This window comes from Porites lutea, chromosome 7 (assembly GCF_958299795.1).
Source record: "Porites lutea chromosome 7, jaPorLute2.1, whole genome shotgun sequence".
In the NCBI taxonomy this organism is placed as follows: Eukaryota; Metazoa; Cnidaria; class Anthozoa; order Scleractinia; family Poritidae; genus Porites; species Porites lutea.
The window spans coordinates 26,424,980-26,448,793 of NC_133207.1; the positions used below are offsets into that span (position 1 = coordinate 26,424,980).

Below are 23,814 nucleotides of genomic sequence, written 5' to 3' on the forward strand. Positions count from 1 at the left end.
ATGCCGGTTCCCCGAGCTGGAGTTAATCGACGAGGAATCATCCGGTTTATCACATCTTTGATGATGGGAACGCAAGCAAGACCTCTGGTGGCTCGTATTCCCATAATTCAACTCCCTCCTGAACTTCAGAAAACGATGAAGGAAGCTTCAAAAGACTTTGAAGTGATAAATATCGATTTGGATCAAGTCACAAAAGAAATGGCCCGCAGAGTCGAAGGATTGTTACTCTACATGCCGGTTAATTTACGAATTAATTCAAAGGTGATGGATTATTTTCCCAATCTCAAAGTTATCAGCAACTGTGGAGTTGGTATTAACCACATCGATGTAGCAGCCGCTACTGAACGTGGAATTGCCGTCGGGAATACACCAGATGTTCTTACTGACTGTACGGCCGATTTGGCGTTCTCGCTTTTGTTGGCTTCCGCTCGAAACGTTGTAGAAGGAGACAGGATTGCAAGAGGTCCAGAAACAAAAGAGGTAATTTTGCTGATTAAGTCAAAGAAACGGTTGTATTGTATCTGAGAAAATGTTTTAATTTGTTTTGTATGTTTGCGCGGTCGTTTTGAGGGTACGATTTAATTTGTAATCGCGTGACTGCTTAATTTACGTCTGTGGTTCGAAAATAGTAGGAAATGTAACCACGAGTTTCTATTTTTCAGAATGATTTTGATTAAAATATTTTTAGGTTTTGGTTTCATCATAGTCGTTTTTCTTACATTGCAAACTTAATTTGTAGAGTTCAACAGGCTGATTTATATTTAATAGGCATTCACCGCGACTTGCATTTATCACGAGATATATTCATTTGGCCCACATTTGTAGCCTGCCGTGTACAGACGGGAACGCGTGACGAACTCCTAAAAAAGTCTGCGTAGGATGCTATGACGAATTATACAAAAGGGAAAGAAAGATACTCTATGAGGAGCTTCAGGCATAATATAATGTCTGCATAATGCTAATATTTTCTTTGAAAAGTCATATCAAAGACTGTAGCTTGGGTGATTATTTAGTCGGTGCGAGAGGGAATTAAAGGGCATAACCCCTTCAGCCGAGCATAATTTTAAGCATAAAATCATGGTTTCATGAGTGACGCTGAAAAGCTTAAAATTCGATTTTAAGAGCATAATCCGTGAGGACTGAGGAACGACAGCTTAATAAAAGCTTATACGAATGACCATGAAATTGACATTTCGCACAAAATCAAAGATGTTTAACGCTTTTAGGCCCTAAGAGTGATCAGCGTCAAATTTCTCCTTGTAATATCAATGCTTTGTAAAACAGAGTGGTCATGAGAATTACGGACAGGATCACACAAGAATTTGCTTGATTTTTCTGTAGGAAATGAAAAGGGGCAACAAATGAGAATTCAAATTTTGATCTTAGGGTTTAAAGGGTTAAGTGGCAAAGCAAACTCTTTCCTGCGGTCCGCTGGACCCTGGGAAGAGTCTCTTTTATCAAAGAACTGACGAATGCTTTTTTACGATATCTTCTTATGTAACTTATAATGAATATACTAATAATCCATATGACTACCGGTATCGAAGAGTGCAGGGTTCGAATCCCGGCAAGCCTGGATTTTTTAAGGCTTTCTTTATCAACTGCATAAGTTACGTCTTCAACTGCGATGATCTTCTTTCCATTTATATCTTCAATTTATATGGATACGTTGTTTTATTTTTTTTTGAATAGTTTCTTCATTTGCATGGCTATTTTGGAAGTAAAGTTAGTAGATCAACCATTGGCATTGTTGGCTTGGGAAGAATTGGTAGTGCTGTGGCAAAACGAGCAAACGGCTTTGGAATGAAAGTTCTTTATCACAACAGAAACAGGCGTAAAGCAGATGAGAAAAAACTTGGTAAGATACTTTGTTCGTGTACAAGATGCTCCCCTTTTGAGGACATCTCCTTCAATCGTTCAGTCCGCTACCCTTTTTAAAGCAAGAACCTGATTCATTTCGTTTTGCATACAGAATTGTGTTGTGGAATATCCAATAAGCATGGAATTAGATTTTTTTGTGGAAAAGATTGTTGGTTCCACATACAGTCGACTCCTGAAAACTCAAACCCTCGCTAACTCGAACATTGCGTTAACTCGAACGAGACTCGATTTTCTCTAGAATTCCTGGAGTTCATACATTTACTGTACTTCTACCCTCGATAAATCGAACCTCCCGCTAACTCGAAGTTATTTTTGTTTTCCGTCAGATCATTTCCATATAATTTTACCCGGCCTCGATAACTCGAAACATATATTTTTTGTGTGTTTATTTCAAGCCAACCGTGTGCTCTTTATCTTTGTCTTTTTCTGTTAGTCTTTTTTTTTGTCAAGCCCTGTATATTGATCAAGCTTTGTTGCTTAATTCCTCTTTCTAAATATCGACGTATCTCTTGCTGTCCTAGAAGTGTGGTGTGCATGATACTAGAACTCCTTCTCCGTCCCATTTCATTAGTTTCCTTCTTCCGGTTATTTGCTTTGAACTCCCGATAACTCGAACTTTCCCAAGATTTAGATTTTCCAAGAAGGTGGCGAGTTAAGGGGAGTCACTGTAGTAAATCGTAAACCCTGTTTTAGAGTCAAGACCGGCCTGAAAACCACATACCCATTTGTTTAGGCCAAAGAAGGCAATGCCCCGCTAGATGACGACCAACCATTGAATTGAATCAATTTATTCTTCAACCGAATCGGAGCAGAGGAAAAATGTTCTGATGATCTACCTTACTTTCCAGATGCCCATTTTTGCACCACGTTGGCAGATCTGTTACCTCAGTCAGATTTTGTAGTACTATGTACACCGCTTACACCTGAAACGAGACACTTGATAGCAGCAAAGGAGCTGTCCCTAATGAAACCAACAGCAACATTGGTTAATATTGCACGTGGAGGAGTTGTTAATCACGATGACTTGACTGACGCATTGAAGAATGGAGTGATAAGAGCCGCAGCGCTTGACGTGACAGAACCAGAGCCTCTGCCGAGAGATCATCCATTGTTGAAAATGGCGAACGTTACTTTGACACCACACTTTGGATCAGCAACTGCAAACACGAGAATGAAAATGATGGAGCTGGTTGTGATGAATTTACGCGCTGGCTTAAATGGCGAGGAGCTACCTTTTGGGGTCAATTGATAAGAGTAAGGTTTGTTGTAGCCTTTTAACTATATTCTCCGTAATTTTTGGGAAAATTAGAACGCACAAAAGTTAAACAGTAAAATCGCGAAATTTAGTACAACATTATAATGTAAAACAGTCAAAGATTTATACAGTAGAACCTCGATGACTCGAACTCGGATAACTCGAATTCCCCGCTAACTCGAACTAAATTTCCTTTCAGCGTTCGACCGGGGTTCTACTGTAGTTCCTCTGAGTCTCAGAAAAAATAACTTTTTTGTTCACTTCGAATTTTGGTATAGTTTTCTTCCCCTGTTCGATTTAAAAAAAAGTATTTTTTGAGCAACAAATTTCTCAGTTCCTTGTTAAGCAAATCTGTGTATATAATTAAAAAATTGAAGAAAATATGACTAAGACTAATGATTACTTGAGGAACACAAACTTGATTTCAAAGAAGTCTTTTCTTCCTTACTGTCACTAATGGCGGACAGTTTTTAAAACTGCGTTTTGGAAATCATTCCGGATTGAGTAAGTGAAGGCCTCGAAAATAGTTTAATGTTAGGGGCTGTTTAACAGTGTAAAAAATTGGGAGACCGAGACGAAGGGTTTCCTTGGCGACTTAATAAGTAACCTATTAAACTTTGGAAACAAATCTCCGAACAGTCAAACGCGATGGGGGAAACTTCTCTTTTATTGTTTAGCCTTGTGACTGTTTAGTTTTATATCACAGATTCACAGAAGATGTCAAAATGTGGGAGGGATTTACAAAGCTTTGTCCTTCTTTTAAACTTCTTAACAGCAGCGTTAACATGCGAGCAAGCACGTGGGAAGTGTGCTAGGAATAGGCGAGGGGATTGTGAAGGGTCGGTGGGGTCGAGAGCGACGCCTTTTCCCTCCCTTGAACAGAGCTCACTCAGGCTACAACTCAATGCTGATATTATTTTTCCTCCCAGGACCTAATAAAAGTACCCTATCTCTACTCATTATAGTTACAGAAGCTTCCTTGCAATCCATACTCCCTTAGAGTTCTCCGCAGAGCCAGGGTGAGCCAACCCATTATCTTGAGGATATACCTTAGCACAGTCCGGCCAGTTTTAGAGTATGCTGTACCAGTCTGGCAGAACATCCCTGCTTACCTGTCCGAAGCCATAGAGCGAGTGCAAAAAATGGCGCTTAACATAATCTACCCCGAGGCAGAGTCATATGCTCATGCCTTACAGTTAGGTAAAGTAGATAGGTTAGATAGGTTAGTACTCTTGTGCTACAAATATATGGCGAAAATGAAGTCCCCCAGCCACCCTCTGCACCACCTACTTCCCAGCCCACTTCTGGACGCGCCTAACTACACCTTAAGGCAGAAAACACAAAAGTATTGTCTTTTCCGGAACATGCAGGTCTGTAGGACAAAGAGAGCGGAGGACTTCTTTACATTTAAATTTTTTAAGTTATTCAATTGTTATTTTCATTGTTATAACTGTAAATTACTATACTCAAGATAATAGTTGCCTTAAGATTGTAAAATGTACTCGATAATTCAGTTCTTTTTACTGCAAGAGAGTTTTAATAAACTATTCAAACTAATTGGCTAAGAAGGAAACTGAGCGTTAGGACGCAATTTAAAGATTGACTCAAAGACGCCATCGTCTTTCTCATTACCCTTTGTCGGTCTCTGTACAGTTGAGAGATAAATCTTGGGACAAACAAAGTTTAATAGGTTTCAAAATAACAATTTAAAGGACTCGAGCAATACTTTTATATTAATGTGCCACTACTGCCGACAGATTTAAGCTCATCAGCTAAAATCTAAATTAAAACCCATGCCCCACAGTACAAATGCGATTAATAATACCAATACGTATACGCTAGCAATGGTATTGGAACGACCTTCAAGGCTGTTTTATTAAACATGAAAAATCAGCAACAAAACATGATTATAGTCAGTGATTTTCTGAGATCCTACATGTTAACTGTCTTGCTAGAAAAATGTACGTACATACAGATAAAGGATACCTTACACATTATTTTTAAAACTAATGGCATTGATATTTGTCGTAGACCTTATACTCAAAGTAAAAAAAGTGCATCTTTATTCACTTCCTGTGTGAGGACACTCAGCGACCAAGGACCTCAGACAAGTGAAATTCGGTCATTCGAGTTGCTTTAAACAAATGAACTCCGGTCGTTGAGAAAGGTCTGCCCGGTTGCTGGATGTATTTCGCTCCGGTAGGCAAGGGGTGGATGCTTCCCGGCCCTCCCTGTCCCTTAAATTGTAGAGTTCCGTTCCGGACTCCTGCCCTTATTTGATCCAGAAGTCTAGACAAAAGGCTCTGGCAAATGGCATGCCGGTTCCCCGCGCGAGCTAAAGCAAATCGTCGAGGAATCATCCGGTTTATCACATCTTTGACGATGGGAACTCAAGCAAGACCTCTGGTGGCTCGTACTCCCATAATCGAACTCCCGGCTGAACTTCAGAAAACGATTAAGGAAGCTTCAAAAGACTTTGAAGTGATAAATATCGAGTTGGATCAAATCACGAAAGAAATGGCCCGCAGAGTCGAAGGATTGTTACTCTACACTCCGGCTTATTTACCAGTTAATTCAAAGGTGATGGGTTATTTTCCTAATCTCAAAGTTATCAGCAACTGTGGAGTTGGTATTAACCACATCGATACAGCAGCCGCTACTGAACGTGGAATTGCCGTCGGGAACACACCAGATGTTGTTACTGATTGTTCAGCCGATTTGGCGTTCTCCCTTTTGTTGGCTTCTGCTCGAAACGTTGTAGAAGGAGACAGGATTGCAAAAAGTCCAGAAACAAAAGAGGTAATTTTGCTATAATATAAAGTCAAAGAAACGGTTGCATTGTATTTGAGAAAATGTTTTAATTTGTTTTGCATGTTTGCGCGGTCGTTTTGAGGCTACAGTTTACAGTCAAACCGGGTCAAGCGTACGCCCCAAGATTCCATTAATGAATTTATTTTTCCAAAGTTTAATCCGTTGGTAGACGTAAATTTCAGGTTCATCTCTGCATTCTTGCATGCGTAATGAGCCGTGAATTCACACGCGAAGCAGTTATATTAAAATTTCTACCACCTCAGTTTCCCTGAATTCGACGTAAATGTCTTCGAAGCAATTTTATCCCTGCAAAGATTTTCAATCTGACCAAATACTGAGAAGTTCTTGTAAAATATTCACTGCTCATTACGCATGTAGGAATGCCAATTTGAATTTGACACCAGTTACGGGAACAACTAAAGGTTTCAATTCTCCAATAATCAATTCATTAATACAATTTTGGGGGGATGCGCTTGACCCGCCTTGACTGTAACTCGTCAATGATCTATGACACCCACTGTATTGTGTGACTGCTTTTAAAATTTACATGTGTGTTTTGAAAATAGTACTAAATACCAACCAAGACATGCACACAGACATGATTGCGACCATGACAGCCTTTATTACAACATGTAAATAGGTAATCACTCAATATAGGCACAATTTTAAAATGAAACAGCAAAACTAGTTACACTCAAATGGAACAAACAAAGGCATACGTCATAATTTGTAAAAAGAGAATGACTGTCACGCATAAAGTAAAACATGAAGTAACTTGAGATCAGGCATTCTCTCTAACAGCTCACAAGTTTGTGCTCACTGCGGCAAGATTTTGGCCGCAACGCTGATTGGCTGTTAGAACAATGCCACAAGATCTGATTGGCTCTTGGAATCAACGGAAGTTATAAAAAAGCGCTTATTCTTCGCGTGGTTGTTCGCGAATGATCAGCCGTATGCGGAGAGAAGGATCGACTTTGCTGTCTTTTCTATTGTTTTATGTTCTTATGGTTGGAAAATGTGCTTTAATATGTGCCACGGAAATTCAGAAAAATTCAGATGGTTGTTCATATCTTCTCAGGATTTGCTTTATTTACGGAACTAATGTGAGTGTATCGCAGAGTTGAATCCCTCTGCCAATTGTTGACCGCGAACAATGTGTAGAATGTGCCTTTTGATTTACCAACAAACGAGTGCAAATCAAAATACTGTCCATCTTAAAACTGGTTTCATTTGAAAGTTTAGCCTGGAATGACTTCTCTGAACGGGGTACGCAAGCGGAGGCTCACTGCGAAAGAAACCTCAATCGCCAACTGTGAAGTATTAGACGAAAAATATCGCATCGCTGTACATGTTCAAGGAATTTTTTGTAGGCATTATTATAAGCTAATGGCGCTAGTCTTAAGGTAACAGACTTGTTGTTTGCCTTCGCTTTTTGTAAAAAATAAACCAGGAAAACCGGTGTCCTCGCTCGTTGGCTGTTTGCTGTTTGTTGATTTCGATTAATAAATTGGGCGAGCTTTTCAGACCTGCAGTGTCACACAACTAAAGAGAACTCTAAAGTGTGTTTGTAATATTGTTTTTCGTTTTGTTTATAGGTCAGTTGAGCATGCATTTTAGTAGAGTCGTTTCGTCTTCCCAAATTGGCAGATAATATTTACCTGGATGTGTAAAAAATATATTTTTTAGACGTTTGTTTCTCTAGTCAATTCGCAAATTGCAAGTGTACTCACGGGACTAAATCAGCTAAATTAAATGCACTTGAAAATTCGTTTGGTTTGTTCTGAGATAATTTATATAATCAGGCTTTGAAAAAGTTTGCGATTCTTTTCTCCAAGATTTTTAAAGATTTGTGTACTGAAAATCGGGCAAAATTGCCGTGGAAAATACAAAGGCAACAGAAAAATATAAATTTCAGTATTTTAAATTCGAGCGCGCCTAGCCAAAATATTAAAACTAGAACATCGTGTCGCCACGTCTTTTCGAAAACGTTTCACCTTCTACGCCAACAGAAATAACCTTCAAGATCTCCTTTAATCTCGTATGAAGTTAAATGTGATTGTGCTGACTATTTTATTTTTAGTTAAAAAATTAAAAGGTAAAAGCTGTTTCTTAAAGCAAAGATTTACTTTTTGTTTACCTTCAACCTAGTGTAAAAAAGAATTCGTAAAACCTCGCTATTTTGACTTTACAATGAATATACAACTAAAAACTACCCAGGGAGGGTAGAGTGGAAAAACTAGTAAATGCCAGCTACTTATGACTGTTTGCTAGCCGGGCTATCTTGCAAGTGAGTTTATAAGATGCTAGGCCCTGAATTTATACAAGCGTGCTTGTACTTTTACTGGCATTGAGTACAAAAGCTGATCGTAAAAACACTGGATACTTCGTGACGAGTAAAATATAACCTGATATGCCAGACGGAATAGTACTCAGTCTATGTAAAACTTGTACTAAGGTTAAGGCTGTCTTAGTCCCAGTACCCCATGTTTGATATTTAATTAGAAGAACATCACCAACCTGATGCCAACTGAAAATATAACCACGAGTTTCTAGTTTTCAGAATGATTTCATTAAAATAATTTTAGGTTTTGGTTTCATCACCGTCTTTTTTTTCTTACATTGCAAACTTAATTTGTAAATTTGCTGGAAGATTTATTTAATAGGCATAGGATGCTATGACGAATTATGACTGCAGAATTTTAAACAAGATACTATATGAGGAGCTCCAGGCATAATGTCGGTATAATGCTAATATTTTCTTTGCAAACTCATATCAAAGACTGTAGCTTGGATGATTATTTAGTTGCTGCGAGAGGGAATCAAGGAGAATGACCGCTTCAGCCGAGCATAATTTTAAGCATAATATCATGGTTTGACGGGTTAGGCTGAAAAGAATAAAATTCGATTTCACGAGCATAATCCGTGAGGATTGAGAAATGACAACTCAAAAAAAGCTTATACGAATGACAATGTAATTGACATTTGGCACCAAAGCAAAGATGCTCAACCCTTTAAGCCCTAGGAGTGATCAGCATCAAATTTCTCCTCGTGATATCAATGCTTTGTAAAACAGAGTGGTCATGAGAATTACAGACATGATCACACAAGATGAATTTGCTTAATTTTTATCAAGTTCACCCCACTGCTTCTGTAGGAAATGAATAGGGGCAACAAATGAGAATTCAAATTTTGATCTTAGGGTTTAAAGGGTTAAGTGGCAAAGCAAACTCTTTCCCGGGGACCGCTGGACCCTGGGAAGAGTCTCTTTTATCAAAGAACTGACGAATATTTTTTTACGATTATAACTCGTAATGAATATACTAACAATAATTTTATATTTTTTGAACTGGTGGATGGACCTTATCATCTTTTTTCCTGGGTAAATTGCTACAAGTTCAACTGTACAATACGATGCACCCGATATCGAAGAGTGCAGGGTTCGAATCCCGGCAAGCCTGAATTTTTTTAGGGCTTTCTTTTAGCAACTGCATGAGTTGCGTCTTCAGTTGCATTGATCTTTCCATCTATATATTTAGTTTATATGGATACGTTTTTTTTTTAATTTAAATAGTTTCTTCATTTGCATGGCTATTTTGGAAGTAAAGTTAGTGGATCAACCATTGGCATTGTTGGCTTGGGAAGAATTGGTAGCGCTGTGGCAAAACGGGCAAACGGCTTTGGAATGAAAGTTCTTTATCACAACAGAAACAGGCGTAAAGCAGATGACGAGAAAAAACTTGGTAAGATACTTTGTTCGTGTACAAGATGCTCCCCTTTTGAGTACATCTTCAATCGTTCAATCCGCTACCCTTTTTAAAGCAAGAACCTGATTCATTTCGTTTCGCATACAGAATTGTGTTCTGGAATATCCAGTAAGCATGGAATTAGATTTCTATTCCTTATGTACTTACTTTGTCAAATGTAGGCGAACCCAAATGGAGTTGAATTCCAAGGGACCATATCCAAGTTCAAGAGCGAAAAGAAGAATAAATTTCGTTGTTGCTTGTTTACGTTATCCATAAAACGCAAAATTAGGCATCTTCACGTCGTAGTCTTGCAAAAATGGCAAAGAAATGCAAAAATAGAAGCGTGATGCACGGGCAAAGTTGTTGTTTTGCTTATTAACCCTATTGTTTTGTTGAAGTTCTCGTTGCCGTCTTGTCGTTGGATATTCGTAGTCATCACGTGGACGCGCATGCTCGATGGAAAAGCAAACGGTTACTCGCAGTGGTTTCTTTCCCATCGAAGCGTAGCGTCCGGCCTGGAGAAACCACTGCTCGCAGGGTAGTTATCGGAAGTCGACTGTAGTAAATTGTAAACCCTGTTTTAAATTCAAGACCGGCCTGAAAACCACATCCCGTTAAGCGGTTCTTCAACCGAATCGGAGCAGAGGAAAAATATTCTGATAATCTACCTTACTTTCCAGATGCCCATTTTTGCACCACTTTGTCAGATCTGTTACCTCAGTCAGATTTTGTAGTACTATGTACACCGCTTACATCTGAAACGAGACACTTAATAGCAGCAAAGGAGCTGTCCCTAATGAAACCAACCGCAACATTGGTTAATATTGCACGTGGAGGAGTTGTTAATCACGATGACTTGACTGACGCATTGAAGAATGGAGTGATAAGAGCCGCAGCGCTGGACGTGACAGAACCAGAGCCTCTGCCGAGAGATCATCCATTGTTGAAAATGGCGAACGTTACTTTGACGCCACACTTTGGATCAGCAACTGCAAACACGAGAATGAAAATGATGGAGCTGGCTGTGATGAATTTACGCGCTGGCTTAAATGGCGAGCAGCTACCTTTTGGGGTCAATTGATAAAAGTAAGGTTTCTTGTAGCCTTTTAACTATATTCTCCGTAATTCTTGCGAAAATTAGAACGCACAAAAGTTAAAATCGAGAAATTTAGTACAACATTATAATGTAAAACAGTCACAGATTTATGTACAGTAGGACCTCGATGACTCGAACTCGGCCGAACTCGAATTCCCCGCTAACTCGAACTAAATTTCCTTTCAGCGTTCGACCGGGGTTCTACTGTAGTTCCTCTGAGTCGCAGAAAAAATAACATTTTTGTTCACTTCGAATTTCGGTATAGTTTTCTTCCCCTGTTCGATTTTAAAAAAGTATTTTTTGAGCAACAAATTTCTCAGTTCCTTGTTAAGCAAATCTGTGTATATAATTAAAAAATGGAAGAAAATATGACTAATGATTACTTGAGGAACATAAACTTGATTTCAAAGAAGTCTTTTCTTCCTTACTGTCACTAATGGCGGACAGTTTTTAAAACTTGGTTTTGGAAATCATTCCGGGTTGAGTAAGTGAAGGCCTCGAAAATAGTTTACCAGTGTAAAAAATTTGGAGACCGAGACGAAGGGTTTCCTTGGCGACTTAATAAGTAACTTATTAAACTTTGGAAACAAATCTCCGAACAGTCAAACGCGATGAGTGAAACTTCTCGTTTATTGTTTAGCCTTGTGACTGTTTAGTTTTATATCACAAACAAGGTTTTAGCCAGAAGGCTGTCCAGCCGTCTTATGGACGGCCATTTTTTGAAGAAATACAAGGAAAATGTACTTAATCTCTTATTATTTTATGGGAAAACATGCCTTCTGGACGGCCAAATTTCAATGTCTGGCTAAAAGCCTGATCACAGAAGATGTGTAAATATGGGAGGGATTTACAAAGCGTTTGTCTTTCTTGTAGACTTCTTAACAGTAGTGTTAACATGCGAGCAAGCACGTGGGAAGTATGTTAGGAATGGGCGAGGGGATTGTGAAGGGTCGAGAGCGACGCCTTTTCCGGTCCCTCCCTTGAACAGAGCTCACTCAGGCTACAACTCAATGCTGATATTATTTTTCCTCCCAAGACTTAATAAAAGTACCCTCCCTTTACTCCTTACAACTACAGAAGCTTCGTTGCGATTGGCTAAGAAGGAAAGAGCGTTAGGACCGAATTAAAAGGTTGACTCAAAGCCGCCATCCTCTTTCTCATTATCCTTTGTCGGTCTCTGTACAGTTAAGAGATAAATCTTGGGATAAACAAAGTTTAATAGGTTCCAAAATAACAATTTAAAGGACATTGAGTAATACTTTTATATTAATGTGCCACTGCCGATAGATTTAAGCTAATCAAAAACCCATGCCCTACAGTACAATAGCGATTAATAATACCAAAACTTATACGCTAGCAATGATATTGGCCTGGTACGATGTTCAAAGCAGTTTTATCTAGCATGAAAAATCATCTACAAAACATGATTATAGTCAGTGATTTTCTGAGATCCTACATGTTAACTGTCTTTCTAGAAAAATGTACGTAAATACAGATTAAGGATACCTTACACATTATTTTTCAAACTAATGACATTGATATTTGTCGTAGACCTTATACTTAAGATCGATTTTATTCGGTATATTTCCGCAAACCACGAACGTCAAGAAGTCACGTAACTAGTGCCTTGCCGTCAGGTTTGCGGTTTGTGATTCACGTTTGTACGGCTAGACCACGCTCTAGAGGTAAGTGATTTACCGCAAGAATGAAACCAAACATGGCAGCCGCGAGCTACCACTCGCGAAAGTCCCACACGTAGGCAGAAAGGTAACGTGAAACCGCAAACCAAAAACCGCGGTTTGCCGTCGACAGTAAGATGGCCAAACCTCAATCTTAAACAATCTAATACATGTATAAAGCATTGGCGGTGCAGTTTCTATCCTTGCAGTAATGAAAGCTGCTCGACTTTTAAGGGTCGAATCGAGTATATTTTGTCTGGAGTACATTGAGAAAACTAAATATTACATATTTCCTGTAATCACATAAAGTCTTTCATTGGCATGAAATATCCGTTGGTGTTTCCTTGCTAGTAGAGGTCTCTCACGGCAAGGGGAGAAGGAGAGGAAAGAAAAAACGCATAGGCGGCCGGCAGAGGTCTCTATCTTTTCTATCATTTTTGGGGTCATGTAGTCACCATGCAATGGTGCGTTTCCCTGACCCCAAACAAAACTAAAACAATTGGAAGAATGACATGCTATTGTTTCCTGCGACCAATTAGGAGAGACCTTACGAGCTGCTCCTACACTACCCGTTGTCTTGCCGTGAGAGTCCTCTGCTAGCAGGGAACTTTTGTGTTACTATAGCTGGAATATGAATACGAAAGTATAGAGTTTAAGATATATGTTACACTTATAAAATGAAAAATGCCCACAGTTCCTTTTTACCCGTTAATCAAGATCGGTAGTTTAAGAACACTGAAGGAAAACTGGATAAACAGGGTCCGACACACCCCCTACAGAGCCAAGAATGAGGGTCAATTTTTTCGTGGAGAAGTATATAAAGAGTGTAATTATTCACTATTTACCCACGTTGTTGATTGGAATAGAACATCAAAGTTCTTTCTCATCTTTTACACCAGCCCTGCACCATTTTTAACATAGGACATCATCTGTTTTATAACGTAGGCGAGCAGTCTCTTATTTCTCGTTCCACAGCTCAGTGGGTTAGTTGTGTGCATACTTTGCGAGACGCGAGAAGCGATGGTGGCTTAAACAAGCAGCCTTTTTTATCCTTCGTGCGTGTTTGTCACGATGGACTAATAACAAAAGTTAAGAGATTGCTCGTACTCTACAGTGTTCTATATACTTTCTACGGTATTAGATCCCGGATAATTACCTACCCGCCTTACCTTGAGAAAGCATGCGAAATGATTTCTATGCGCTCAACTCAAAGGTTCGAGTTTAATTCGATTGCTCCATAATCACTGGTTAGGTTACCTCTTGTTATGGTATCAGGGTCATAGCTAGCAAACATCACAATGTGCACTCCCATTAGCAGAGCAAATGAAGACAAGATGTGCCAAAGATCGTGGTAGTCATAGAAATCAATAATAATGCATTTGTGGTTCTTATTACGAGATATCTCTGGAGTTTCTGCTTTATCTGTTGTCGGTAAGCCAATGAAAAATGCCAAGGCTGAACTTCCTAATGCAACGGTTGTTAATACATAAATAATAACGCAAATAAGTTTTTTATACCTACGGTCACGCCACAAACAATAGCATGATTTACCGAGTTTCCAACAAATAACAATTACGCTCTCTGTAATGCAGGTGAACAAAAGCGCGTGTGGAAGGCTATCGATAAACTTTTTAACGCTAAACAGACAAAACATCAAGACTGCGAGGTTAAGACCAATCATTAGACAAATCAATTTGCACCCTTTCATATTTTGTAGAGAGTAATCGTCAGGGTTCCAAGAAACTATACAACACCGTTTGCAGCATTTGCTTCTAACCCAACGCCAAAAGATTAACAAGCACCAGTTTTCAAGATACAATTTATAGCCAACCCAGTTAAAGATAAAGAAACCCCAAAGAGCAAGTGGTGTAGCCCAGGCCGCTGTTGGAATTAACCCTTCTTTGGAGTGATTCAGTGAACCGAGATAGTTTAAAATATAAAGTGGAACTATAAAACCAAGGTAGAAATTTGATGCTCCCACGTGACCTCCCCTCTCTCCAGCATGGTTTAACTGAATGCCATTATACATTACAACGACAATCAAGCCTGAAGTAACAAACATAAACGCTGAATCGAACTGAAATGTCATCTTAGTCGGGCAGAGATGATAAAGCATTGAAAACAACCCCTCGAAAAGCAATGCCCAGGAAAAAGCGTAACCTATTGAAAAGGAAATTCTCCTCTTATGCGCCTCAGTACTATTACATTCCGCATTTTCTGCTACGGGTGGTGGCTGAGTTTGTCTAATTTTTTTTGCAGCGAGCCAGTAATTCTGACTCCATATACCAAACAGACAACGCTAAAATAAAGGCATGCAGTATATAAGCGAAGTTGCTACTCATTAAATTGAACGGAATATCATAATATAATACCCTGTAACAAAAGTCGTTGTAGTAACAATGGTCTCTATCGCCTTCTTGAATCATCAAATACCAATCTGCATAAACAAACTGAAAAGCTCCCACCATCAAGACGCAACCGACAATGCATGTGATGTACGAATACGTTTTATGTCCTCCAGCAAACCAGTAGGTACAGAGAACTTTACACATGGCTCTGCAGACATCTTTACCGGTCACTGGTTCAATGTGAGAACCCAATGGACTGACGTGTGGTTCTTTAAAACAGTACAGAGCCCAGACAGCTACAATGCCACCGAAGAAAAAGGGTGCCAAGCATATGAATGACATGGGCCCCCCATACGAGTAATTAAATGATCTTGTCACCGTTAATGTTCCAGTTTTACTAGCATTTAATGGCGTTGTACCTGCAGCGTTGTTCAGTGCAAGGCCAATGTACCAGCTGGCTGTGGAGTCGGTCAAAGGGGGAATAGATACCTTGGATAAAGTGATACGTCCTTTCTTTGCGAACGAAAGACGAATAGACTCGCCTTTATAGTCCACAACTCGTATGTTGTCCTTATTAACGTCCTGACAGATCCGTGAAACTTTCATGTAAGAGGGGACATCCGATTCTGAAGTAACCGTTATATCAAGCTGAGTCTTTGAGATGTCCTTAGGTGGGGTAAACTGAAATACATTTACAGTATTCCACTCGAATATGCTGAAAGGTTTTTCTTCATTGAGTTCTATTTCATAGTCTTGAGATGCTTCTATTGTGAAACGTACCCCTGGTGTTCCTGAAAACGTAAGGTGTTTTTTTGCGAAGTCGTTGCTTGAACGAGAAGGGCATAACGGCAGCCCTGTCCACCGCTCGCTAATTGCAGATTTTGGAATGTCCAGGTGACCCTGTAGGAAGGACTCGTCTTCATCAAGTACTGATAGGTGAAGAGACCCTGTCAACAGGGAATCACAGTAATTTATGGTAACTATTGAGGAACTATGCAACCCTTCGTACAGACAAAGTTAAAGGCGAAAACAATATACACTTAATGACTGGTCAGGAGGAAAAAAGAATCTGAATGTTTTTCAAGGCGGAGCCGAGGTAACCTTAGCCTGTTCCAGGCGTTCAGATAGTAGAGCGCGGCGGTCAGTGGGGAGCGAGTTAAATTGTTTTTTCCTTCGTGAATTATTCTCCAGCGCTCTACTATCTGAACGCCTAACACTGTTACCCTCTGACGTCGTAGATTTTGCAATGTTGCCTGGCAGTGCCCGCTCAGAGATTTTGGCCGAATACAGTTCCATTGTTAGATGTCATGTGACCTTGAAGTAACCAATCAGATAGCGCGCGCTGTTGGGAAAAACATTTGCAGCTGTATCAAATGAGTGTTACCTGTCCGTGTGAAATCAGTTTTTGTTCAGTTTATTCAAACCAATTGTGACCGAATGATTTAACGTAGGTGTTTCTATTGGACAGTTACTCCAGCATAGTTACTATGCTATTTTGTTTTGGGCGAGGGCAAGGTCGAAAATCAAACAACAACATACAAGGCAGAATAAACTGTCGGTCTTTTGATAACCATTGCACTTTACTTATTAAAGTAAATAGTTTTTGTGGTTGGTAATGCGGGGTACCCTTATAAAGGCAAATAGTACTCTTACATAATTCATAATTAATTTATGTAGGCCAACACTGGGTTTTCGAATTGTGAGTCTTACAAATCCGAGGTCAGGTTTTTAGTAACTTCAGTCCGTGTCTCATTCTCTGCTACGCAGTGGTATTTCGTGATATCGTCTATCGGTCGTTAATTTTCGGGGGCTGAGGATGGATCGATAATGGAAATAAAAGCATGGAAATTTGCGTTTTGTAATGATGGAATGATGACCTTTTGGGGGTGTGGAATTATGGAAAAACGGAAGTTTTCGAGTCGGAATAATTTTACGAAAAAAATAATGCCCCTTTTAGGGGTTGAATCATCGAATAACGAAGCTTTTCGAGAGGGAATACTGAGTGGAATAAGTGTAATGAACAGCCCATTATTCCTCTTCACACCCCGAACATTTACACGATATGAATTTAGACAAAATTTTAGGATGCCAATAGAAACGCAAAAGGCAAAATCTAGGAAATATTATTACTAATGGACTAAGCTTGAAGTGATCAAAGAGGTAGCATCGTCGTAAGGCCTTCTACACAATTAGAAACAAATCGAAGATGCAAACGTACACTGTTATGGTCGTGAAGGCGCGAAACATCCGGCGCAAATGGTGATTAAATAGACCAAATTACTGCCTCAATTGCTAGTACCTTAAGACTGTACATTTAGCTTACCTTCTTTTGAATCTTTGTTTCTTTTACCTCTCAAATATAAAATACTGTTTGTGTTGTCTGTCTTTACGGTACAGGTGTAGGCTAGGTTTCTTGATGAAGGAAGCTGAGAAGTTAACTGCATCAGCGAAGTCTTGTTTCCATTTTTTCGTGATGTTTTTAACTCCACAAAGGTGCAGTCATCGTTGTAAAGTTTCGCTTGAGCCATAGATGGCCTTTCAAACCTGAAAGAGATCACAAAAAGGAGGGCTGTAACGCTAAAAAACATCTTGAACATGTGGCTTCATAAAAGGTAGACCAAAAGGTAGACACTCCCTAATTCCAGCTGGGAAAAGGCAACGTTGCACTCAGTATAAGACTTCCTCGGTTTCTTGGAAAAAGTAATTTCAGTTATAAGTGAAATGCTGTTTGACCTTTTGACCTCACTAGCTTACAAATGTCGGTAGGTATTTGACGTACATACTCAGCTTTATTAATGAACTGTCTATTGTTGTACCTCGAAGTGTCCAACAGAGACATGGTCATATCTCTGTTTACAGACGTTCTTTGTCTCCATGTTCTTGTTTGTTTTGCTTGTCTCTGGAGCTTTCGTTCTTTCTCAAAATGTTTACATTAGCCCATTTTACAGTTATAGGTAAAAGTGAGAAAAGAGTTGACCATGTTTTGATACAACCCTTCCTGTTTATTATATAAATTATGTTGTTCTTATGCTAACTAGTACAGAGAAACCTCTATTAAGCGGACACCTTCGGGACCTTCCCATTGCAAGGGCCCGCTTAATAGGGGTTTTTAAAAATTGCGCAGTGTCTGTTAATTCTTAACATTCAACGGTTACTCTGTACTGTGGTAAAGTTCTATGTTGTTAAGGAAGCTAAGGAAGCTGTGCTGTACTTTGTGCAAGACTTTTAGGTGAACTTTTGACTGCTAAACGTAAGGATTTATCTTTATTAATCGACTACAGTACGTATTTCAAGGACGTAATGCAATGGTACTATTGTCAATTCAGTCCGGTTTCCGGTTAATAGAGGTTTTTGACAATAGAAATTAGCCAAATACAATTTATTTTAGTGTACCCGTCACGCTTAATAGAGGTGTCCGCTGAATAGGGGTTCGTTATAAAGGGAAATATTTAACAGTTAATGAATCAGATGAATGAGGCTGAGTACTGAAGAATTATGGAGATCGAGGAGGGTGCCGTGGCCGTCGGCCGAGGCGGATACACCCTCCGATACCTCCATAATTCTTCATATGATACGAAAGCCGAATTCAATAATTGTTTTATTGTTCATTCAAAATAATTCCTAGGTTTAAAACGTGGCTAAAACATGCTTACCTCCATCGATCCATCGATGTACAGTTCATCTTCGATAGTGTACGTTTAGGTTTGTCCACCTCCGCAAATATTCTCCAAATAGCAGATGTCGCCCTCGGAGTTGTCTTCTTGCTGTTTTTGCTATGTTTTTAACTATTACTTCGCCTAGTTGCAGCTGTAGTTCTTACTCTAACGAGTGAAGTGTCGGCCATTTTTGTTTTCACAACCAAAAAAACTCAACCTCGTCCCCAGGTCTTCTCGGTTAACGGTTCATTAACCTGTAGAAGGCTGCATTTTTTACGTCATTTCTTCGTTAAACACAAAATTCTTCCAAATTTGGTCATCAGTAACTGGTTATGGTGAATTATGCGTGTGCTTTTAGCCAATCAGAATTGGGGAAATATTTTGAATGAATAATAAAAGACGTTAATTTCGGGACCCGGCTTAGTGTCCGCTTAATAGAGGGTTATCGCTTAACTGGGGGTCCGCTTAATAGAGGTTTCACTGTTTCTTTTTTTCAACATAATTAACATAAGAAAAAAAAGGAGGACTGTATGGAAACAAGAGAGAATTGTGGGACAGAGAGGAAATCGTGGGGCGTTGGCCGGTATAAGTAAATAGAGAGCTTTAGATTCTAAGACGAGTACGACTACGAGTACGAGATTTTCTCAATACTAAGTATTGCTCACGCGTGAGCCAGCGTTATTTTGACGGGAAAACGTGGTAGCCGTCGTCATTCTACTACGAGTTTTCGCGCGAATGTCGTGATGACGAAAACAAGTTATCAAATGTTAGAAGTTTTATCATTTTGCGATCGGGAGAGCGCGTAACCTCCTTCACTAAAGATAACAATGCTAACTTTTCTAAAGAAAAATGGTAAAATGAAGCTTTCTGGGAAGTCTATATTTTGAGAAGAAGCGAAAATCTCGTACTCGTGGTCGTCCTCGTCCTCGAATCTAAAGGTCTCTACTTTCCGTCAGGTAATTTTTACAATAAAGGTTGTAATTAAACGGAAGTCTAATCCCTGGAACGTCCGCACATTTCAATCGATTTTTTGAAATGTCATCAAGTCCACGCGCGACTGCCTTAAGGTGATGTTACGCGGGACGATTCGCAACGACGATTTTTAGCGCAACACAGCGTTACAACATTGTTGCGACATTGATTCAAATGGTAGCAACATTGTTCCAATATTGCAACGCTGTGTTGCGCAAAAAATCGTCGTTGCGAATCGTCCCATGTACCATCACCTTTAAAACAAACAATGCAGATTATTGAAAAGGTGACACGCCAAGAGAGCATAATGTTCCGCTATTTGCTCATGACAACATACACTGAATAAAAGTTTTCTCCTGAAACCAACTTCTGATTATGCAAGTGGCTTACTATTAGTTATTAGCTAAGAAAGACCAAATATGTATCAATTAACATTATTACAGAGATTTTTTTCTCACTTTATCGCAGAAACAATTATATTTCGCAAGTATAGAACAACAGCATTTTAAAGGGAAATATTCTCTCCAGATGGTACCCAACCAAGATGAAAAATCACGGAAATTCCAACGGCTAATGGGTTATGACAAGCACCCCCTGGAATTGGAAGGGGTTTGAAGCAAAAGTGTCCGTGTTGGGGGTAGGGACATTTTCTGGAACAACACATTTCTATGGACCATGACTTCGCAACTCGGTCAATAAAGACGCAAGAAAAAGAACTTGGCAATTTGAAGTCATCTTGATCTCATGCTTGGTCAATAACGCGCACATCTTACTGGTCTCGCAAGCCCGAATCTTTCTTGCAATCGTTCTACAGATAATGTCGCTTTGAATCCTGCTATTAAAAATGAGTCCATGCAAGGTAACACATTTCAATAGCCTTGATTTAATTTCATTCCATTTAATTACGGCCTTTATGCAAGTTTTCGTCACACGAGAAAACTACACCACCTAGGCCTGTTTTTAGATTTTTAGATTTTACACAAATAAGTTCCCAGTGCAGATAAAGATATTATACAGTTAAATATAACAGATAAATCAGAAAGACAACACTAAAGAGCAAAACAAAGTTAAAATGGTTTAAAAGAGAGCATAAAAAATTATAAGAACATCCTCTTAAAGGACGCAAGTACAACTAACATTAACTTTTTCGATGTCCAACTACTGAACACAGACCTAAACATGTTCAACATTCGAGCCGACAAACTCTTTTGTTCTATGACTAAATCTTGCTTAATTCATGGTAATCATGAATACGAATTCATAGTGGTTATGAAGCCAGACTGAGGCCTGTCAGACTTCTGTGTCTCATATATATGTTTTTTTTTTTTTTCGCATTTTTTGGACTTGACTGTGCAAACCTTCAATACCATTCCTATTATTTTAAACTTACTGACCAGTAGAAACGTCACTTTGATTTATTTAGTCACAATTTGAGAACAAAAAACAAAGGATTGTGCCTTGTGAGACTCGTTGAGGGAGCAGGGCAGATCTCTGTTCACCTTTCGTACAGCATTTAGCGTTGTCGTGCAGGCTTTGGAAAGTAGGGCAAGGAGTTATCTATGGTCAATAAGACTGTTTGATTTTATAATATGCCTCTGTGCAACAGAGCATATTTAGTCTCATACAAACTAGACAGTTGCTCTGTCATGAACATGCTCAGCGCAAAAACCTAGACCTGATTGAAGCAGCAAACGAATCTCGGGTTGTGATCAATGTACCACGAGAGGAGCGAGATGACGACATTGTGTGGGACGGGCTGTTTGAAACAGCCAAAGAAATGACAGCGGAGTGGAACATAATGATCCGAGAATAACGCGCCCGATCGCGTGACAGCAAATCAGCACATCCAAACAGTACTGGCGAAGAGCACTGTGCTTACTTCTAGTAGATCACGACTTGATACAAGAGCTCAATGAAAGGCTGCTGAAACAGCATGATCGATTCCTCGGGCAGTATCTCATCCCCTAAAGTTACCAGATTTGGTATAACGCTAAAAACTGTGCAGTGTGGTATCGAGCTTTTGCAAGTCAGTATCCTTTCGATGAAGCAAATACTTCCAATTTAGTATTTATATGATGGATTACTGTTCGTCTTTGACAGGTTTCTTCACCTATCAGTCTAGGGCAGAGGCAACACCTTCCTTGAGGGTCACATGGACATTTCAGAATCTTCACTTGGCGAGCAGTGGAGAAGTCTGTCGTTCTGTCCTTCTCATTCAAGAGATGAATCGATGGAAAAACGCCTCACGCTGTCGGAAACACCCGGAGTGGCAGTAGAAGCATCTCAAAACAATGGAATAAATGAAATAATCGAAATAAATGAACGGAATACAAGTGTGTTTCAGTTTATCCCTCCTAAAGACATCTCAAAGACGCAGCTTGACATAACGGTTACTTCCGACTCGGATGCGCTCTCTTACTTGAAAGTGTCACGGATCTGTCAGGACATTAAGGACAACGTTAGACTTGTGGATTATAGAGGCGAGTCTATTCGTCTTACTTTTGCGAGGAAAGGACGTTTCACGTTATCCAAGGCATCTATTCCTTCTGTGGCCGACTCAGCAAGCTGGTACAAGGCCGTTGAACGCAAATACTGGCACATTAAATTTGACAAAATCGTATGCAGGGACCATATTATTTATATGGTTGCAATTACCCTTTTTCTGTGGTGGTATTGCAGCTGTCTGGGCTTTGATTCGTTTCAAAGAGCCTCATGTTAATCTATTTCAATCTTCTAACAGTCCAGTAACTTAGGGCGAAGTCTGCCCAGCCATTGCGGACGTCACCAGGAATCACTGGTTTGCAGGAGGGCCCAAAACGTTCTCGTACATCACATGCATTGTCGGTTGCGTCTTGATGGTGGGAGCCTTCCAGTTCGTCTATGCAGATTAGCATTTGATAATTCAAGATGGCGATAGAGTCAGAATAGAGACCATTGTTACTATAATGACTTTTGTTACAGGCTATCAAATAGAAATGTTCCGTTCAATTTAATGAGGGTCAGAATGGGGTGGTGGCTTTCACGGTTATCGGCTAAAATTTTGGCTCTTTTACGGCTATCGGTTAATTTTTTTCAGATACGGTTGTCAAAAAAGTTAAAAATTAATTTCTTTTGTTCCAAAACGTTAAATATTAAATAACCTGTATTTTTTGTATCTTTAAAGCAAAATAAAGGTCTTCGGATTATCACGGGATAAAGTAAGCTGTTCGTTGTTCAAACAGGCCACTTTCACAGATGTACTCCTTATCAACAAAACAGCAAAGAGTTTTCCGACTGAAAACTGGACCGCTTCCACCGGGATCTTAGCGGCGCCTATTATTTTCAGTTAAGTAATCTTGATGTTCCAAGTTACTGGTGTTACTGCCCTAGCCTGTGAACAGGCTCTCTGTTTGGGGAAAAATAGCGAAGAAAGGGAAGGGAAAGGGGGGGAGAGAGCCTGTAGACAAACATTTGAGGCCGCTATTCCGCCCTCTTGTAGTTATCCTGCCGATCATCTGTCAGTAAGATCGCTATCGGTCAATCAATTTCGCGCGTGAGTAACTCCTGGGAAAATTAACAGGAAATGAGCCGTGCTTTGCTCCGTCTGAAAACAGAGTAAAATGGAGCACGAACCTCATTGTCGATTTTGCAAAAAGTCGTTGATTTCCGGTAAGAGAATTAATAAGCCGTTCGTCTTGCTAGTTCGGTTTGTAATTTAACAAGCCGCTGAAATAAGCGAACTTGAAATGCGGAAGGTACAGATACTATCATAACTTCTCCAGAACGTGAATCTTCGAAGACAAGTACAAAGAGATCAGCAGCGCTTCGATCGCCAAATGGAATAGGCCACTTGCACTAAGAGGTCACGTGACTAATGCTTCCTTTAAACAATGAGTTGGAATCTTGCTGATGCCAAAAATTGACAGAGCGCGTAAAATTTATCTTACACCCGAAATTTGAGAGGAAACGCATTTAAGGGAGATATTTTATGGCACTTTGATTTTTCAACAAAGTAGTATCATTTGTATTGGCCGCCATGTTGGAGGGCATACTCTTGCCCTCCAACATGGCGGCCAAAACTACTTTTTGCTTAGATCTTGTTAAACGTTTGATAGTTACGCTCAGATGTGCTGTAAACATTCCCACATCAACTTTTCAATATTTTCCTTGAAGTTTAAGTGCAAAATTTGTGTTCAGAAAGAGGTAATTCATAATTTTAAAAATTACATTTTGGTCACGTGACCAACTACGAACTCACTCATTTTAAGAAAATGGTGCAGGTTTGAAAAACCAAATCACTATTATTTTGTTAAAAATAAGACCCACTAATCGTTTTTGAAGAAAAAACCACATAACTTTCATTTTCATAAAACAATGTCACATGACCTCTT

The 23,814-nt window shown here is 39.5% G+C and overlaps 1 protein-coding gene and 1 pseudogene across 1 annotated transcript; one reads left to right on the forward strand and one right to left on the reverse strand.

Annotated features, from left to right (window-relative positions):
* On the forward strand, positions 1 to 12,964 carry LOC140944692 (uncharacterized). The gene is made up of 7 exons (XM_073393810.1): positions 1 to 480; positions 1,693 to 1,858; positions 2,730 to 3,121; positions 4,102 to 4,349; positions 5,422 to 5,935; positions 9,519 to 9,687; positions 10,374 to 12,964. The coding sequence occupies exons 1-7, from the start codon at positions 1 to 3 to the stop codon at positions 10,772 to 10,774; spliced, it is 2,370 nt and encodes a 789-aa protein (XP_073249911.1). The 3' UTR covers positions 10,775 to 12,964.
* A 711-nt stretch (positions 12,965 to 13,675) lies between these two features.
* On the reverse strand, positions 13,676 to 19,166 carry LOC140944693 (uncharacterized; annotated as a pseudogene).
* Between the last annotated feature and the right edge of the window lie 4,648 nt (positions 19,167 to 23,814).

What these genes read in the sequence shown, in the direction of transcription:
- LOC140944692 (XM_073393810.1), top strand. Translation starts at nt 1, where the DNA reads ATGCCGGTTCCCCGAGCTGGAGTTAATCGACGAGGAATCATCCGGTTT. An exon ending in GAGGTCCAGAAACAAAAGAG is followed by an intron (nt 481 to 1,692) that starts GTAATTTTGCTG and finishes TTTTTTGAATAG; the next exon opens with TTTCTTCATTTGCATGGCTA. An exon ending in AAAGTCCAGAAACAAAAGAG is followed by an intron (nt 5,936 to 9,518) that starts GTAATTTTGCTA and finishes TAATTTAAATAG; the next exon opens with TTTCTTCATTTGCATGGCTA.